Source organism: Bos taurus, chromosome 5 (genome assembly GCF_002263795.3).
Source record: "Bos taurus isolate L1 Dominette 01449 registration number 42190680 breed Hereford chromosome 5, ARS-UCD2.0, whole genome shotgun sequence".
Lineage (NCBI taxonomy): Eukaryota > Metazoa > Chordata > Mammalia > Artiodactyla > Bovidae > Bos > Bos taurus.
This window is the reverse complement of record NC_037332.1, coordinates 102,828,856-102,848,661: the sequence shown is the minus strand read 5'-3', so window position 1 is coordinate 102,848,661 and position 19,806 is coordinate 102,828,856. Positions and strand designations below refer to the sequence as shown.

General features: G+C 42.9%; 1 protein-coding gene across 1 annotated transcript in view; it reads left to right on the top strand.

Annotated features, from left to right (window-relative positions):
* Positions 1-16,994, top strand: part of WC1-8 (protein) — a 34,992-nt gene extending 17,998 nt beyond the window's left edge. Inside the window, 12 exon segments of the mRNA NM_001319904.2 lie at positions 2,222-2,314; positions 2,391-2,705; positions 4,049-4,363; positions 10,814-10,855; positions 10,944-10,949; positions 10,951-11,256; positions 11,512-11,544; positions 12,091-12,228; positions 12,615-12,704; positions 13,576-13,713; positions 16,674-16,812; positions 16,815-16,994. Coding sequence (NP_001306833.2) covers positions 2,222-2,314; positions 2,391-2,705; positions 4,049-4,363; positions 10,814-10,855; positions 10,944-10,949; positions 10,951-11,256; positions 11,512-11,544; positions 12,091-12,228; positions 12,615-12,704; positions 13,576-13,713; positions 16,674-16,812; positions 16,815-16,818 — 1,619 coding nt within the window. The 3' untranslated portion in view covers positions 16,819-16,994.
* Positions 16,995-19,806: the final 2,812 nt, after the last annotated feature.

The window sequence follows — 19,806 nt, the reverse complement described above, 5'->3', positions numbered from 1 at the left end:
TTTGAGCATTACTTTGCTAGTGAGATGAGTGAAATTGTGTGGTAGTTGAGCATTCTTTGGCATTGTCTTTCTTTGGGATTGGAATGAAAAGTGACCTTTTCCAGTCCTGTGGCCACTGCTGAGTTTTCCAAATTTGCTTGCATATTGAGTGCAGCACTTTCACAGCATCATCTTTTAGGATTTGAAATAAGATTGTTAAGTAGAATGAAGTAAATCAGAAAGAGAAAAACAAATACTGTATAACATCACTTACATGTGAAATCTAGAAAAATGGTAGAGATGAACTTACTGCAAAGCAGAAATAGAGACACTAACCTAGAGAACATCATATGGATACTAAGAGGGGAAATGAAGAGTGGGATGAATTGGGACATTGAGATTGATGTATATGACATATAGACACTATTGATGTGCTGTGCTGTGCACTTAGTCATATCCGACTCTTTGCAACCCCGTGACTGTAGCCCTCCAGGCTCCTCTGTCCATGGGGATTCTCCAGGAAAGAACTGTGGAGTGGGTTGCCATACCCTCTTCCAGGGGATCTTCCCAACCCAAGGATCTCTTGCATTGCAGGCGGATTCTTTACTGCCTCAGCCACCAGACTCAGAAGACCTACACTATTAATACTAAGTATAAAATAGATATTGCCTGGAGAATCCCGTAGATATGGAGCCTGATGGGCTACAATCCATAGTGTCACAGAGTCAGACTGAAGTGACTTAGCATGCACACACACATAAATTTTGCCAACAAAGATCTATCTAGTCAAGGCTATGGTTTTTCCAGTGATCATGTATGGATGTGAGAATTGGACTATAAAGAAAGCTGAGCACCAAAGAATTGATGCTTTTGAACTGTGGTGTTGGAGAAGATGCTAGAGAGTCCCTTGGACTGCAAAGAGATCCAACCAGTCCATCCTAAAGGAAATCAGTCTTGGGTGTTCACTGGAAGGACTGATGTTGAAGCTGAAGCTCCAATACTTTGGCCTCCTGATGCGAAGAGCTGACTCATTGGTAAAGACACTGATGCTGGGAAAGATTGAGGGCAGAAGGAGAAGGGGATGACAGAGGATGAGATGGTTGGATGGCATCATCGACTCGATGGACGTGGGTTTGGGTGGACTCTGGGAGTTGGTGATAGACAGGGAGGCCTGGTGTGCTGTGATGCATGCGGTCACAAAGAGTCAGACACTACTGAGCTACTGAACTGAACACATAAAATAGATAAATAATAATGTATTGTATAGCACAGGGAATTCTACTCAGTGCTCTGTGGTGATGTAAATAGGAAGTAAATCCAAGAAAGAGGGGATATATATATATATGTCATTGTTGTTTGGTCGCTGAGTTGCATCTGACTCTTTTGTGACCATGGACTGTAGCCTGAGACACTCCTTTGTCCATAGGATTTCCCAGGCAAGAATACTGAAGTGGGCTGCCATTTCTTTCCCCAGAGGATCTTCCCAACCAGGGATGGAACCCCAGTCTCCTATTGGGCAGGCAGGTTTTTTTTACCACTGAGTCACCTAGGAAACCCTTACATGTATATATAACGTATTGAATTTGCTGTAGAGCAGAAGCTACCACAATATTGTAAAGCAATTATGCTCAAATAAAAATCAATAAAAATAAATAAAATAAACTCTCCGTCAGGTAACTCTAAGAGCCAAATACCCTGGGAAATTTTTTTAATGTTTTTTTTTTTTTTTTCCTCTTGTTTTCCATGAGATCTCTTTTATATAAGTGTTTTTAAAATCACAAACATTGTAGATAAAAAATTGTACAAATCCTTCAGAAAGGATTTTGTTTTGCTTACTCTATTTAGGGGTAGATTAAGGATAGAGCAACTTATTTAACTCATTCTTAGGGCAAAGCTTGGCTTAAAACAGGAATCGTGGCATTGTCAGGACCAGGGCTGTTCATAGAGAAAGGGAACACTAAGATTATGGTAACTTTACTGGTATGTTACAGCTTTCATCTCAGCTCCATCACTAGGTCATTATTATTATTATTATTATTTTATTTTGAATTTTTTACTTTGTATTGGGTTTAGCCGATTAACAATGTTGTTACCGTTTCAGGTGAACAGGCAGGGACTCAGCCATACATATACATGTATCCATTTCCCCCCAAACTCCCCTCCCCTCCTAAAAATTATTTTGCTTAACTGAGTTTCCTGCTCTTCAACCCTCCCAACCCTCTAATCATCGCTCTTTTTTCAGGAAACCACACCCAGATGCTGCCCCAGTGCAATAACTCTGTGTCTGAACAAGCAGGGTCTGCAGCCTCAGAGGAGAGCGCCCCCTACTGCTCAGGTGAGAGTTCCACAGGACAGAAGACCCTATTCATTCCCCAGGTCAATGCCTCATTGTTCCATTTCTCTCTCGTCAGACAGTAGACAGCTCCGCCTGGTGGATGGGGGCGGTCCCTGTGCCGGGAGAGTGGAGATCCTTGACCAGGGCTCCTGGGGCACCATCTGTGATGACTACTGGGACCTGGACGATGCCCACGTGGTGTGCAGGCAGCTGGGCTGTGGAGAAGCCCTCAATGCCACGGGGTCTGCTCACTTCAGGGCAGGATCAGGGCCAATCTGGCTGGACGACCTGAACTGCACAGGAAAGGAGTCCCATGTGTGGAGGTGCCCTTCCCGGGGGTGGGGGCGGCACGACTGCAGACACAAGGAGGATGCTGGGGTCATCTGCTCAGGTCAGCACTCCACACTGTCCACAGGCTAGGGGAGGGGAGGGCCCAGGAGGACGGGGGTCTGAACCCTGAGGGAGAGATGCTGAAAGGACCAGAGAAGGAGGCTTCCTCCCATGGAGCCTGTCTTTGCAGCAGACGTGAAGAGGAGGTGCTTTCACTGCCTCCTGCAGCAGCTGAGATTCTGGTCCTTTCTCCTCAGTAGTGTTTGCTGGCAGAGCCTTTTCTGTTTTCCTTGAAATCAGGGCTCACTCTTCTGGTACATATGGTAGAGAAGTCTTAAAGCCAAGGTCTAGTTTTTTTGTTTTGTAACAAATTATCACATAGTTAATGGTTTAAAAGAACACATGTACTTCCTTACACTTCTGTAGCTTAGATGTCCAGCAGGAATCTCACAGGAGGGGGATCAAGGTTTCAGTAGGGTCACATCACCTCTGAGCCTCTGGGGAAGAATCTGTTTCTTGTCTTTTCAAGCTTCTAAAAACTGCCTGCCTGCCTTCGGTCATTACCCCCTTCTGTTCATCATCAGACCAGCAACGCTCCACCTCTCTAACTGTTATACATATTCACATCTCCCTCTAACCAGAACGAGGAAAAGTATTCCACTCTAAAGAATAGTGAGTCTAAGATTGTGATTAGACTGTGCTCAGGTGAGAGAAGGCAATGGCAACCCACTCCAGTACTCTTGCCTGGAAAATCCCATGGATGGAGGAGCCTGGTAGGCTGCAGTGCATGGGGTCCCTAGGAGTCAGACACGACTGAGTGACTTCACTTTCATGCACTGGAGAAGGAAATGGCAACCTATTCCAGTATTCTTGCCTGGAGAATCCCAGGGATGGAGGAGCCTGGTGGGCTGCTGTCTATGTGGTTGCACAGAGTCAGACACGACTGAAGTGACTTAGCAGCAGCAGGTGGTTAATCCATCATATTTCAGGGTAATCTCAAGGTCCTTAGCTTAATCACATCTGTAAAGTTCCCTTTGCCAGATAAGGAAACAGTCACAGATCCATTATTCTATCTGCCTCCACACTGTCCACATCACACCCCTTTCATATACTCTTTTAGATGTTTTGTCAGGAAGCAGGAGTCAGCTCCCTCTCCCTGCAGGTGTCCAGGTTGGTCTTTCTCTCAGTTCATATCTGCTACATCATGGTGTTAGAAATATTTAGAAAGACAGACACAAATGGACAAAGTCAGGTGAAAAGGAAACAAGTTTCACTCTGGTCATCTAATGGATTTGCTTCCTCAGCTGGGTCAGAGATGAGTGTTCACATTTTTGGGGAGAGAGGAAAACCCAGAGCACTGAGTGGGGTGCTCACTGTGTCCTGTCTCCTCTCTTTCAACCTTAGAGTTCCTGGCCCTCAGGATGGTCAGCGAGGACCAGCAGTGTGCTGGGTGCCTGGAAGTTTTCTACAACGGGACCTGGGGCAGTGTCTGCTGCAGCCCCATGAAAGACATCACTGTGTCCATGATCTGCAGTCAGCTTGGCTGTGGGGACAGTGGAAGTCTCAACACCTCTGTTGGTCTCAGGGAAGGTTCTAGACCACGGTGGGTAGATTTAATTCAGTGTCGGAAAACTGATACCTCTCTCTGGCAGTGTCCTTCTGGCCCATGGAAATACAGTTCATGCTCTCCAAAGGAGGAAGCCTACATCTCGTGTGCAGGTGACTTATGTCTGTTTCTGTGTCTTTCCCAACTCTTTAGGATGTTGTTAGTGAGATTTGATATTTTAAAATCTAAGTAATGGGTTTAAAATGAAGCTTGGATGGAGCTTATTTAATCTACATGTTCCAAACTTGCTTTATTAAAATTTTTTAATTGATACAACATTATATTTTTTGCTGTGTTCAACATAATGCTTATATGTTTGTGTGTATTGATAAATGATCACTACAGTAAGTCTAGTTATATCTATATATATGGGTCCATATATATAGATCCATATATATAGTTAAAAATTTTCCTTCATGATGAGAATGTTTAAGATGTATTTTCTTGCCATCTTTCAAATAGACAATACAGTATTCACTATAGTCACCATGCTGTATGTTATATCTCTTCACCTATTAATTTTATAATTCAAATTTATACCTTTTGATTACCTTTGCTCACACCAAATCCCCCACCTCTGGCAGCCACCAACTACTCAACATCTCTGAACTTGCTTTTTGTTTTAATATGAACATATAAATGAGATTATATGGTATTTTTCTTTCTCTGATTTGTTTCACTTAGCATAATGCCCTCGAGGTCCATCCATGTTGTTGAAACTGGCAAGATGTTCTTCTTTTTTATGGGTGGATATAAGTCTATATTTGGAGAAGGTGATGGCACCCCACTCCAGTACTCTTGCCTGGAAAGTCCCATGGATGGAGGACCCTGGTGGGCTGCAGTCCATGGGGTCGCAAAGAGTCGGACATGACTGAGCGACTTCCCTTTCACTCTTCACTTTCATGCATTGGAGAAGGAAATGGCAATCCACTCCAGTATTCTTGCCTGGAGAATCCCAGGGATGGAGGAGCCTGGTGGGCTGCCATCTATGGGGTTACACAGAGTTGGACACGACTCAAGCGACTTAGTATAAGTTTATACTACATTTTCTTTATCCATTCATCAGTGAAGACTTACATTGTTTGACTCATATATATTGCTATAAAATACTAAAAGGTAATACTGTTAAAGTGCTGCAGTCAATATGTCAGCAAATTTGGAAGTTTCATCAGTGGCCACAGGACTGGAGAAGGTCAGTTTTCATTTCAATCTCAAAGAAGGGCAATGCCAATGAATGGTCAAACTACCTCACAATTGTGCTCATTTCACATGCTAGCAAGGTTATATTCAAAGTCTTTCAAGCTAGACTTCAGCAGTAAGTGAACTGAGAACTTCCGAGATGTACAAGCTGGGTTTAGAAAAGGCAGAGAAACCAGAGATCAAATTGCCAACATTTGTTGGATCATAAAGTAAGCCAGAGAATTCCAGAAAAACATCTGCTTCATTGACTACATAAAGCCTTTGACCATGTGGATCACAATGAACTGTGGGAAATTCTTAAAGAGATGAGAATACCAGAGCACCTTACCTGCCTCCTGAGAAACCTGTATGCAGATCAAAAAGCAGCAGTTGGAACTGGACATGAAACAACCGACTGGTTCCAAATTGAGAAAAGAGTTCATCAAGGCTGTATATTGTCAGCCTGTTTATTTAACTTGTATGCAGAGAACATCATAGGAAATGCCAGGCTGGATGAATCACAAGCTGGAATCAAGATTGCTGTGAGAAATATCAGCAACCTCAGATACACAGATGATACCACTCTAATGGCAGAAAGCGAAGAGGAACTAAAGAGCCTCTCATTGAGGGTGAAAGAGGAGAGTGAAAATGCTGGCTTACAGCTAAAAACATTCTAAAAACCTTCTAAAAACTAAGATCATCAGCACTTCATGGCAAATAAAAGGGGAGAAAGTGGAAACAGTGACAGATTTTCTTTCCTTGGACTCCCAAATCACTGCTGATGGTGACTGTAGCCATGAGATTAAAAGAGGCTTGCTCCTCTGTGACAAAGCTAGACAGAGTATTAAAAAGCAGAGACATCACTTTGCTGGCAAAGGTCCATATGGTCAAAGCTATATTTTTTCCAGCAGTCAAATCTAGACGTGAGAACCGGCTTATAGAAGAAGCTAAAAAGAGTTGATTTTTTTGAATTGTGGTGCTTGGATGCCACAATTGAATTGAGAATCCTTTGGGCAGCAAGGGGATAAAACCAATCCATCCTAAAGGAAATCAACCCTGAATAGTCATTGGAAGGACTGATGCTGAAGCTGAAGCTCCAATACTTTGGCCATGTGATGAGAAGAGCTGACTCATTGGAAAAGACCCCGATGCTGGGAAAGATTGAAGGCAAAAGAAGAAGGGGGCCACAGAGGATGAGATAGTTAGATAGCATCACCAGTTCAGTGGACATGAATTTGAGCAAACTTTGGGAGTTAGTGAAGGACAGAGGAGCCTGGCATGCTGCAGTCCATGGGGTTGCAAAGAGTCAGACACAACCTAGCAACTGAACATATGTTGCTGCAATGAACATTGGGTTTTCAAGTTAGTGTTTTTGTTTTCTTCAGATAAATACCCCAAAGTGAAATTCCTAAATCATATGGCAGTTCTATTTTTAATTTTTGATGCACCTCAATACTGTTTCTATAGGGGCTGCATCAACTTACATTCCCTCTAACTGTGCAAAAGCTTTCCTGTCTCTTCACATTCTCCTCAACTCCTGTTATTTCTTCTTTTTGATAAAAGCCTTTCTAGAGGATATGAGGTCATATCTCATTGTGGTTTTGATTTGTATTTTCTGATGATTAATAGTGTTGAGCATGTTTTCATGTACCTATTGGCAAGTTGTGTGTATTCTTTAAAAAAATGTCTATTCAGGTTCTCTGCCCATTTTTAAAAAATCAGACTGTTTTTTGCTACTGAGTTGGAAGAGTTCCTTGTGTATTTTGGATAATAATCCTTACCATAAATATAATATGCAAATATTTTCCCCAATTACACAGGTTGATTTTTCACTTTGTTGATGGTTTCCTTAATTGGGCAGAAGCTTTTTAGCCTTATGTCATCACAACTGCTTGTTTTTACTCTTGTTCCCTTTGCTTTTGGTGTCAGATCCAAAAAGTCATCACAAAGACTGGTGTAAAGGATTTTATTTTCTGTTTTTTCTTGTAGAAATTTTATGGCTTCAGGACTTGTGATCAAGTCTTTAATCTATTTTGAGTTAATTTTTGTGAATGATGTAAGATAATGGTCCAGTTTCATTTTTTGCATGTGGCTGTCCATGGTTCCCAATGCCATTTACTGAAAAAACTGTCCTTTTCCCAGTGTATATTTTTGGCTTCTTTGTCAAAAATTAATTGACCATAGAAATGTGGGTTTATTTATGGACTTTCTATTCTATTCCATTGATCTCTGTGTTCATTTTTATACCATCGACATACTGTTTTGATTAATATAGCTTTGTAATATAGTTTGAAATCAAGAAGCACGACACCTCCAGCTTTGTTATTCTTTCTCAAGATTGCTTTGGTATTGGACGTCTTTTGTGGTTCCATGCAAATTTTAGGATTGTTTCTTCAGTATCTGTGAAAATTTCCATTGACATTTTGATAAGGATTGCAGTGAATCTGTAGATTGCTTTGGGTAGTATGGGTATATTAATAATATTATATCTTCCAATCCATGAGCACAGAATATCTTTCCATTTATTTGAGTCATTTTAAGTATCTTTCATCAATGTGTTTATAGTTTTCAGTGTACATGTCTTTCACCTCCTTGGTTAAATTTATTCCTAGATATTTTATTATTTTCATGCAAATGTAAATAGAATTGTTTTCTCAGTTTCTCTTATAGCAGTTTGTTGTTACTGTAAAAAAATGCATATGATTTTTGTATACAAATTTTTCTTCTACAACTTTATTGAGTGTATTAGTTCTCATATTTTTGCTGAAGTCTTTAGTGTTTTCTACATGTAATATCATGTAAGGGGATTTCTTTTCTCATGACTCTGATGGTAAAGAATCTGTCTGCAATGCAAGAGACCCGGGTTCAGTCCCTGGGTCGGGAAGATCCCCTGGAGGAAGGAATGGCAACCCACTCCAGTATTCTTGCCTGGAGAATCCCAATGGACAGAGGAGCCTGTCAGGCTGCAGTCCTTGGGGTTGTGAAGAGTCAGACACGGCTGAGTCTAACACTTTCACTTTTCAATCTGCATATAGTGTCAGTTTTGCCTCTTCCTTTCAGATTTGGATATCTTGAGTTTCTTTTTATTTCCTGATGGATCTGGATAGGACTACCAAAACTAAGTTGAATAAAAGTGGTGAGAGTAGACATTTTTGTCTTGTGTCTGATTTCAGAGGAAAAGCTTTTGTTTTTTTACAGTCAAGTATGATGTTAGCTGTGTACTTTTCATATGGCCTTAATTATGTTGAGATGCAATCTTTTTCTATACCTATTTTATAAAAGAGTTTACTGTAAGTGGATGTTGAATTTGTCAAACACTTTTTCTGAATCCTTTGAGGATATGATTTTTACCTTCATTTTGTTTATTTGGTGTATCACATTGATTAATTTGTGAATGTTGAACTATCCTGTATCCTTGGAACAAATATCACTTCATCATGGTATATGATTCTTTTAGTGTATCGTCAAATTCAGTTTTCTAATATTTTGTGACAATTTTTGCACCTGTACTTATCAGAGTATTAGCCCATAATTTTCTTTTCTCATGGTGTCCTTATGTGGCTTTGGTATCAGACTAATGTTGACTTCATAAAATGAATTTGGAAGTGTTCTTTTCTTCTGTTTATGGAAGAGTTTGAGAAGGTTCCACCACTAAATACTGTTACATTGGAAATTGAGATTTCAGCAATAAATTTTGAATGAAATAAATAAATGTTGGTGAGGGCAACAAATAGTCAAACCATAGCGCCTTATTCCTTCAACATTTCTCTCTCTGTTTCTCTCTCTCCTTCCCTCCCCCTCCACACACACAAACACACACACCCCATTCAGGTGCACCTTGAAGGGTATGCTGGATGTTGCCTGAAACCCATAGCTAAGAGAATGTGAGATCAGATTCTTCAAAAGCAGAGGCTCACTCCCTTCCTTGCCTCTTTTTGCTCATCTCTTTGTCTTTTTCACTTGAAGGCCAAAGAGGCATTAAACTATGAGACCTTTTATTGATGATATTTTCCCTACAATTAAACCTTGTGAATTGAGAGGTGGTAAAGTCTTTGACCATGAAAATGAGCAACCCGCTCATAGAGGTCCTGCCATCATTTTCTCAGAGGTTCTCTGCATAGAGTGGGTAGGAGTTTTGATAGGATGATCTGGAAAGAATATATAAATATTGATAGTTTATGACAGGTACTATTTACCCTTCTGTGTTTTTGAATTTATATTTATTTCTCTCAGCTTCAATTCTTTTATGTATATTTTCAGTCTTTTGTTTATTGTTTCTGCATCTTCTCAATACAAATTGTTCTCAGTAGGCTTTTTTTTTAACTCTGACAAGAATTTCTGGCTTACTCAGTGTGTACATATATGTGTCCATTTATCTTTTCAGAATTCTACTAAGTTTTTCCTGTATACTTCCTTTTTAAGAGATTCCTAACCAACACTATGAGCCCAAAGAAACTGCCTGCAGTGTGGGAGACCTGGCTTATTCCCTGGGTAGGGAGGATCCAGTGGAGAAGTAAATAGCAATCCACTCCAGTATGTTTGTCTGGAAAATCCTATGGACAGAGGAGCCTGGTGGGCTGCAGTCCATAGGGTCACAAAGAGTTGGACATGACTGAGTGACTAACACACACACACACACACACATAACCAACACTACATTGTGGAGCAATTATCTTCCAATTAAAAATAAATTCAGAAAAGAGAGTTTCCTTTTACAACAGTAGTCTTCACTTGCCCACTTGTCACACTGAATAATAGGTAAGAGTAGTTTATAATCTATCTAATAATTTTCCATTAAAATTATGTACATGAGATTTTGAATATAAATTGACTCTGTGCTTCTGGACTGATTATTTTTAATATGAACTATTATCATAGACTGTTACCATTAATTTATATTTGGTTTACTATTTCACTGATTAGTATGAATTTTAAAAAAGAAATTTTATTTCACTGAATTTTATTTGTCTATTCATTCATATAATAAATATTTATCAAGCCCCTCTCTAGGTATTTCAAAATGGTTTTCCATAGATATTTGTTGAATGAGTGCATACAATGTGCAGGTACTGTCCTAATAGCAGAAACATGGCACATATAAGATATATAAGGTCCTTCTTCTAATGGAACTTTCATTCAGAGGGGAGTGTGTACATTCGTAGATGTCTGTGTTTATATTTGCTGTGGGGTGTGAAGACTGATAAACAAGTAAATATTTAAAGATATTTCAGCTGGTGATCAGATGCAGTGAATGTTTCAGTCCAGGAGATAATGAGCCTGTTTTCACATGTCATTTGCACTGAGCCGTGGGTCTTAGATAATCTTATGTGGAGACAGGAACACCCTCAGCTATTTCTGATCCACTATTTCCCTTTTGTTTGCAGGAAGAAGACCCAAGAGCTGTCCAACTGCTGCCCCCTGCACAGGTACGCTGGCCCCGCCCCATTGCGTGTGGCTCCCAGGGGGTCCTTCCTCTCACCAGGGGAGTCACAGGAGGGGCTGCTGCCTTTTCAGACAGAGAAGCTCCGGCTCAGAGGAGGACACAGCAAGTGCTCAGGGCGGGTGGAGGTGTGGCACAGTGGCTCCTGGGGCACCGTGTGCGATGACTCCTGGAGCCTGGCAGAGGCTGAGGTGGTGTGTCAGCAGCTGGGCTGTGGCCAGGCCCTGGAAGCCCTGAGATCTGCAGCATTTGGCCCTGGAAATGGGAGCATCTGGCTGGATGAGGTGCGGTGTGGGGGCCGGGAGTCCTCCCTGTGGGACTGTGCTGCGGAGCCCTGGGGGCAGAGCGACTGCAAGCACGAGGAGGATGCTGGTATGAGGTGCTCTGGTGAGTGAGGGGCTCGGGGTCCACCCTGGGTGAGCTGGGGGCAGTGCAGGGGCAGTGGGCTGGGCCGGGCGTGGTGGGGAGTGTGTGTTCAGACATCCCGGGTGCTGGGGCTCTGATCTAGGATGAGGGAGCTGGGAGGACTGGACACTGATGCTGTGGAGACTGAGAGGGGTGATTTCAGGCTCAGGAGGGAAAAATGGTTTGCCCTGCGTTCTGGCCAATTCTTCTTCCCCACACTACTGTTTTTCTCTTTAGGTGTAACGACAACATTGCCCATGACTACAGCAGGTACTGTGATCCATCCACGGGCAGTAGAGAATACTCAGATACTGGGGACCTATTCTGTGGGCCCTCTGACAACTCAGAAGAGGAAAGAGTCTGAGGAGCCATGGCTGTTGGGGAGGAGCCAGGGCATTACACTGGGGAAATCCCCTGCCTTGATGTCCAGGGTCTAATGTTCTCATGCCCGGGGTCCAAAAAGTCTGGTTTCCATGTTGTAGAATCTAAGGATCTCCCACCTGCCCTTGAGTGTTGCTCCTCATCAGAGAGGTGCAGGTCCCTGGACTGTTTGATGCTCTGTCTCCTGAAGCCCAAGGGAAGGGATGAGCTGGGTCCTCAGAGACTGTCTCGGCAGGGCAGCTTCCTGACAATCCCAATCTCTGCCTCGGGGCCACACTGGCCAGAGTGGAGTTGACTTGTCTCAGGACAAGACCCAGGGGAGCCCTGACATTGTATGAGGCTGAGACGCCATTGTCCAGAGCTCCTGAAAATGCTGACACAGGAGATTTCTCTGTGCCCAAGACTATCTCCAGCCCTTTTCCCTGTTCTCCTTAGGGACCAGAACAACCTCAAATTCTCTCCCTGGCATCTTCTCCCTGCCTGGGATCCTCTGCCTTATCCTGGGGGCCCTTCTCTTCCTGGTCCTCGTCATCCTGGTGACTCAGCTGCTCAGATGGAGAGCAGAGCGCAGAGGTGGGCTGCAGGGGGAACTGGGGACCAGGGAGAGTGTGTGGAGGCAGGAGATGGAGCAGATGTGAGGAGGGGAACCTGGGCCAGGTACTGTTCTGAGTTGCAGACTCCATGTGCTCCGTGCTGAGCTCTAAGGGCTGAATAGACAGAGGTTCTTAGGACTGGGGTGTGAACTCTCATAAGTCATGGCCTCTCCTGTGAGACCAGACAGAGTTGGCCCTGAGCTGTAATCAGGGTCAGATGAGGGAGAAGGTGCTAACATGGTGCATGGGGTAGGAGACGATGCTGAGGTCCTGGCAGCCCCCATGTGAGCACCAGGGAGATGAAGGTGGGCTGGCTGGATCGGGGTATCTGGGGAAGCTTCTCTGACCTGCTGGGGGGTCTCTCAGCCTTATCTAGCTATGGAGATGCTCTTGCTGAAGCTGTGTATGAGGAGCTCGATTACCTTCTGACCCAGAAGGAAGGTCTGGGCAGCCCAGGTGAGTGTCTCTGTCTGTCCTCCTGGGATCTCTGGTTGTCACCACCCACTAGCTGTGCACATCTTCTCAGCATCTGCAGACCTCATGTGTGCCCCAGGCTCACAGAGACGGCTCCTCCAAAGAGGCAGGATGGCCTCTCAGAGCCCCGTGACCTCCCAGCCTCTGTCTACACTGCAGAATCCAGGCCTGTCCCTTCTCAGCCTTAACACAGGTCCCGTGGGTGTGGGGAGGGTCATGCTGTGTGTTGTGTGATGTTTGTCTCCACTTGAGGCTTCCCGTCAGATTTCTCACTGACTAAACTGCCGTATTACACCAGGGATGGTGAGGACAACAGTGACTACAGATCCAGTCCAGGAAATAGAGGTGGACCTGCCTCGGCTAGGCTCTGGGGAGGAGAGTTTCCCTTATAGAGAGGAGATTTAAGGGGAATGGTTTTCCTTTGATGGACCAGAGGCATCCCTTGTGTCCAGATGGGGTTCGTCCTTCTCCTTTTCTGGCTGTTCTGTGATGTGTCACGTCGGGACTGGTCTCTCTGTGTCCAGAATCACCACAGGCACACAATGTTTTAAAAATTAACATCTGTAAAGCACAATTTTTCAAAGTACTTTAGCAATGCTCAGTGGTGGAAGAGTTGCTTTGAGATATGTAGTTTCCACCAGAAAATATTAAGATATGTAAAATCATGTTTTGGCTTATGGACACATCAAAATGAAACATGGATCTTAGAGAAAAAAGTCTTTTGAAACAAGGAGTGACTGGTGCCTCTATTCAGAAACTCAGAAACTCTGGGTCATAAGGTATCTTAGGTATTCCCCAGACCAACCCACTTTGTGGTTTTATACACTCCCATGTCTGCTCTTGGAACCCCCAGATCAGAGGACTGATGTCCCTGCTGAAAATTACGATGATGCTGAAGAAGTACCAGTGCCTGGAACTCCTTCTCCCTTTCAGGGAAATGAGGAGGAAGTACCCCCAGAGAAGGAGGATGGGGTGAGGTCCTCTCAGACAGGTGAGTGGGGTCAGTTCATCTCCTGCAATCTTTCTATATGATAAGGGTGAATTTGTGCTCCTCAATGCCCAGCCTCCCTAGAGATTCAAAATATAGGTAATCTTATACATTTGATACCATCATCTTGACCATATGCCATATTTAATGCTGTCAGACTCCTTGCAAGGAGTGAGGAATCACTCTGCTTTTGGCATTTATGTCTCCATAATGTGACATAAACTTATCACTTTGTATGTGATATATTGCATAAAGGTTTATAGATTACAGAATCTCCTGGTGGTCCAGAGGTTAGGATTCTGCACTTTCACTGCTAGGGCCTAGGTTCAACCCTGGTCAAGGAACTAAGATCCCACAAGCATTATGTCATGGCCGAAAGAGAAACTTATCGATTAATTGAACATATTTAAAAGAATGAAGAATTGATGCTTTTGAACTGTAGTGCTGGAGAAGACTCTTTAGCGACCCTTGGATGGCAAGGAGATCAACCCAGTCATATTAAAGGAAATCAATCTTGAATATTCATTGGTAGGATGGAGCTGAAGTAGAAGCTCCAATACCTTGGCCACCTGATGTGAAGAACTGACTCCTTAGAAAAGACCCTGATGCTGGGAAAGATTGAAGGTAGGAGGAGAAGGTGATGACAGAGGATGAGGTGGTTGGATGGTATCACCAACTCGATGGATATGAGTCTGAGCAAGCTCTGGGAGTTGGTGATAGACAGGGAACCCTGGTGTGCTGCAGTTCATGGGGTCACAGAGAGTCAGGCATGACTGAGTGACTGAACTGAACTAAACCAAATTCAAAGGTAGAACAAGTGTTTTAATAATATCTTTGCACGGTCACATACATGAAGGCAAACCATTCAGTATCACAGTAATCCAGGTCTATGCTGAATCAGTAATGCTGAAGAAGCTGAAGTTGCCATTCTATGAAGACCTACATGACCTTTTAGAACTATCATCTAAAAAAGAGGTCCTTTTGATTATAAGGGACTGGAATGCAAAAGTAGGAAGTCAAGAGATACCTGGAGTAACAGCCAAATTTGGCCCTGGAGTACAAAATGAGGCAAGGCAAAAGCTAATAGAGTTTTGCCAAGAGAACACACTGGTCATAACAAACACCCTCTTCCAACAACACAAGAGAAAACTCTACACGTGGACATCATCAGATGGTCAGTACTGAAATCAGATTAATTATATTCTTTGCAGCCAAAGATGGAGATGCTCTATACTATCAGCAAAAACAAGACTGGGAGCTGACTGTGGCTCAGATCATGAAGTCCTTATTGCCAAATTCAGACTTAAATTGAAGAAGGTAGAGAAACCCACTAGGCCATTCAGGTATGACCTAAATCAAATTCCTTATGATTATACAGTGGAAGTGACAAATAGATTCAGGGGATTACGTCTGACAGGCAGAGTGCCTGATGAATTATGGTCGGAGGTTTGTGACATTGTACAGGAGGCAGGGATCAAGACCATCCTCAAGAAAAAGAAATGCAAAAAGGCAAAATGGTTGTCTGAGGAGGCCTTACAAATAGCTGAGAAAAGACAAAAAGTGAAACCAAAGGAGAAAAGGAAAGATATATCCATTTGAATACAGAGTTCCAAAGATTAGCAAGGAGAGATAAGAAAGCCTTCCTCACTGATCAGTGCAAAGAAACAGAGGAAAACAATGGAATGGGAAAGACTAGAGATCTGGTCAAGAAAATTACAGATACCAAGGGAATATTTCATGCAAAGATGGGTACAATAAAGGACAGAAATATTATGGACCTAACAGAAGCAGAAGATATTAAGAAGAGGTGGCAAGAACACACAAAACTATAGAAAAAAATCTTCATGACCAAGATAATCAGATGGTGTGATCACTCACCTAGAGCCAGATATTTTGGGATGTGAAGTCAAGTGGACCTTAGGAAGCATCACTATGAACAAAGCTAGTGGAGGTGATGGAATACTAGTTGAGTTCTTTCAAATCCTAAAAGATGATGCTGTGAAAGTGCTGCACTCAATATGCCAGCAAATTTGGAAAACTTAGCAGTTTTAATAATATCTTTCCAAGCCATAGGACTGGAAAAGGTCAGTTTTCATTCCAATCCCAAAGAAAGGCGATGCCAAAGAATGTTCAAACTACCGCACAGTTGCACTCTTCTCACACTCTAGCAAAGTAATGCTCAAAATTCTCTAAGCCAGGCTTCAACAAGGCATGAACCATGAAATTCTCAATGTTCAAGCTGGATTTAGAAAAGGCAAAGGAACCAGAGATCAAATTGCCAAAATTCGCTGGATCATTGAAAAAGCGAGAGAGTTCCAGAGAAACATCTATTTCTGCTTTATTAACTATGCCAAAGCCTTTGACTGAGTGTATCACAATAAACTGATATTTCAGTAGCTGCAAGAAGACCCTCATTCTCTAGAAAAGAGTGTTTCTCCATCTGAGGGCCTGTGTAGTTTCCGGGGAGGAGATATCTGTGGGTACACCTGTGATACTATTTGTGGACATTTGGGAACAGGAGTCAAGTCAACTAAGAGCAGACTTGGGTTGTGAGTGAGGAATTCAGATTTTTCCTGTTTCCAGTCTCCCTCTAATTGTGAATTTGCATCTATCACCTGTGAAAGGAGAACATTTAAATTCCCTTTTATGATTCTTACCATTGCTGGGCATCTCCTTGGTATTGTATTGCCTGGAAGCAGGTCTCCCAGAGCTCCTGAGTATGGGTCTCCTGTTATGCAGGATTTCCCCATGCACTGAGGCCCAGGAGACCACATGCACTGGATCTGAGAGGACAGCTGAGATCCATCCTCACTGGAACTCATGTGAAATAGCCTGAGCCTCCCTCCCCACACCTGGGTCCCAGGGATGCTTTGTCATAAGCACTTGCTTGACTCCCTTCCACCAGAGGGTTCTGTCCCATCCTCGTGTCTCAGTTCTAATCAAACTTCTCTTTTCTATTTCAGGCTCTTGTCTGAACTTCTCCAGAGAGGTAGCTGATCCTGGGGAAGGAGAAGAGAGCTTCTGGCTGCTCCAGGGGAAGAAAGGGGATGCTGGGTACGATGATGTTGAACTCAGTGCCCTGGGAACATCCCCAGTGACTTTCTGTGATGCTGTATTAAATATGAGATGAAGCCTCAGATATTCTAATTGCCTGTATTTCAATAGAGTAGTGCTGACCTGGAATTGTGTCATATGAAAATTGCTCAAAATGAAATATTCTTAAAAATTAACTTTTTGCTGTGCTGTTAATTTATCAAGCTCCATGTCAAACGCTTTTAGAGGATTGGCCCTCAAATGCCATCTTTCTCAAAGGAAATGAAAGATGAGTGAGCTGACCTGCTTTCTCACTTGTCTTAAAGGCTAATGAGGGCATGCTCTCAAGTGCTCCAGGTCACTATTAAGGATGTAAACTTGGTCTATATTCACACACTCCTTCCTAACAAGATGAACTCATGGGAAAACAAAACAAACCAAAACAAAGCAAATAATTATAAACACCTCTGAGATGTCACATCACCAGTTTGTAACTTGTTCTTGGACACCAGACTGTGTATGAGTTTCAAAGTGGAAGGTTGGCTGGTGGGAGAGAATGGATATAGCTTTCCTTATCCTGCCTCAATATTCACAGGCCAATTAAAACTCTAACTGAACATAACTACCTCTTCCTTTTTCATCTCTCATTTATTCCTTTAGTGGATACAGACACCTCTTTGCTCATCTCCTATGTCTATCTGATTATCCAATCCTTATAAATCCATTCTTTCTTTTCCATCTCTTCCTACCATTTCTTTAGGATGCTGCTATTTCTTGTCTCTCCAAGGATCTCTCCTTCTAAGTGAATTATATCAGTTCATATATGTCTTCAAGTTGATGGAAGGCAAATTGGTGCTCACCCACACCCTGTATTCAGATTGGACAAGAAGGCAAGAAAATGGAGACCTAGGCAGAGGATATCCAGAAGAATAGATGTAGATAGAAAGATCAAGAACATTTGGCTATTTATGTTTCAGAGATATGGATGGAAGCATCTGACATGACTGATCTCTTAGAGGAAGAATTTCAGACCAAGGGGCTTCTTTGGAAACATCTATTTTTCAGATGTTTCAAGATTGTTTCCATATTGCTTATACAGTGTCAGACTTTATTTTTTGGGGGCTCCAAAATCACTACTGATGGTGATTGCAGCCATGAAATTAAAAGATGCTTACTCCTTGGAAGAAAAGTTATGACAAACCTAGACAGCATATTCAAAAGCAGAGACATTACTTTGCAACAAAGGTCCATTTAGTCAAGGCTGTGGTTTTTAACTGTGGTGTTGGAGAAGACTCTTGAGAGTCCCTTGGACTGCAAGGAGATCCAACCAGTCCATTGTAAAGGAGATCAGTACTGGGTGTTCATTGGAAGGACTGATGCTGAAGCTGAAACTCCAGTATTTTGGCCACCTCATGGGAAGTGTTGACTCATTGGAAAAGACCCTGATACTGGGAATGATTGGGGGCAGGAGGAGAAGGGGACGACAGAGGATGAGATGGCTGGATGACATCACCGACTTGATGGACATGAGTTTGGGTGAACTCCGGGAGTTGGTGATGGACAGGGAGGCCTGGCGTGTTGTGATTCATGGGGTCACAAAGAGTGGGACACGACTGAGTGACTGAACTGAACTGAATTGAAAATGTAATTGTGATCCTGCTGTGACTCCTCAGTGTAGAGAGAGCTGGCATGAAGAAGTGACAAAGTAAAGATTATGTTTACACAGCACTACCCCTGCAACCCTCTCTGCCCCCCACCCCCACCCCTGGCCAATTCCATTGTGGACATGTGGAGAAGCTGCTGAACTAATATAAAACCTGAGAGTGCTGGCCTGATTGTGAGCTGGACCCACCCAGTTACTTGGTTGATGACTCTGGATGGTTTCTAGGGCTCCAACCTACACTCATGCTTGCAGTCTTCATAGTTCTAGGCTGTGCTTGGGGATGGGAAGATGCCCAGGGCTTCTTCCAGAGCAGCTCACATGGATATTCACTTGGGAAGTGATGAAATAGATGACATATGATGAAATAAGGCACACACACATGAAGAAGCTCAGTGAACTCCAAGAAAACACAGATAAACAATTAAATTCAGGAAGACAATATAAGAAGAAAATAAGATTAAAAAAAATTTCTCATCATCATTATTATTGATTTTAATTTTTGATTGCATGAGTCTTTGTTGCTGCACATGGGCTTTCTCCAAATGCAGCAAGCAGGCACTACTCTTCTTTGTGGGCAGCAGGTTTCTCTATGTGCGGGCTTCTCTTATTGTGAACAGGTTCTAGGCACCCAGGCTTCAGGGGTTGCAGCATCGCCTCTTATTTGTGATTTGCGGGTCCTAGAGCTCAGGCTCAGTAATTATTGAGCTAGGGCTCAGTAATTGTTGAGCTAGGGTGTTACTTCACAGAATAAATTCAGATTTTTTTTTAACAGAGATGGAAATCATAAAAAAAGGAAATAAACAGGGAGTTTGCTGATGATTTAGTGGTTAGGATTTGATGCTGTTGTCTGGATTCAATCCCAGTAGGGGAACTGAGGTCCCTCAAGCTTTGCAGTGAGGCAAAGAGAATAACAGAAGGAACAAAACAGAAAAATGAACCAAACAGAGATTCAGTTGCTTAAGATTCAGTTCAGTTCAGTGGTTCAGTCGTGTCTGACTCTTTGTGACCCCATGGACCGCAGCACGCCAGGCTTCCCTCTCCATCACCAACTCCTAGAGCTTGCCCAAACTCATGATCATTGAGTCGGTGATGCCATCATCCAATTGTTTCATCTCCTGTCATTCCTTTTTCCTCCTGCCCCAAATCTTTCCCAGCATTAGGGTCTTTCCTAATGAGTCAGTTCTTCCCATCAGGTTGTCAAAATATTGGCGTTTCAACTTCAGCATAAGTCCTTCCAATGAATATTCAGGACTGAATTCCTTTAGGATGGACTGGTTAGATCAATTGCTTAAGACTACAATGAATGGAATGCAACAAAATGAAAAATTGTTGATGCTACCTAGAGCATCAACAACAGCAGAAGACTCTGTAACTTAGAATGCAGGACCATTGAGATTACC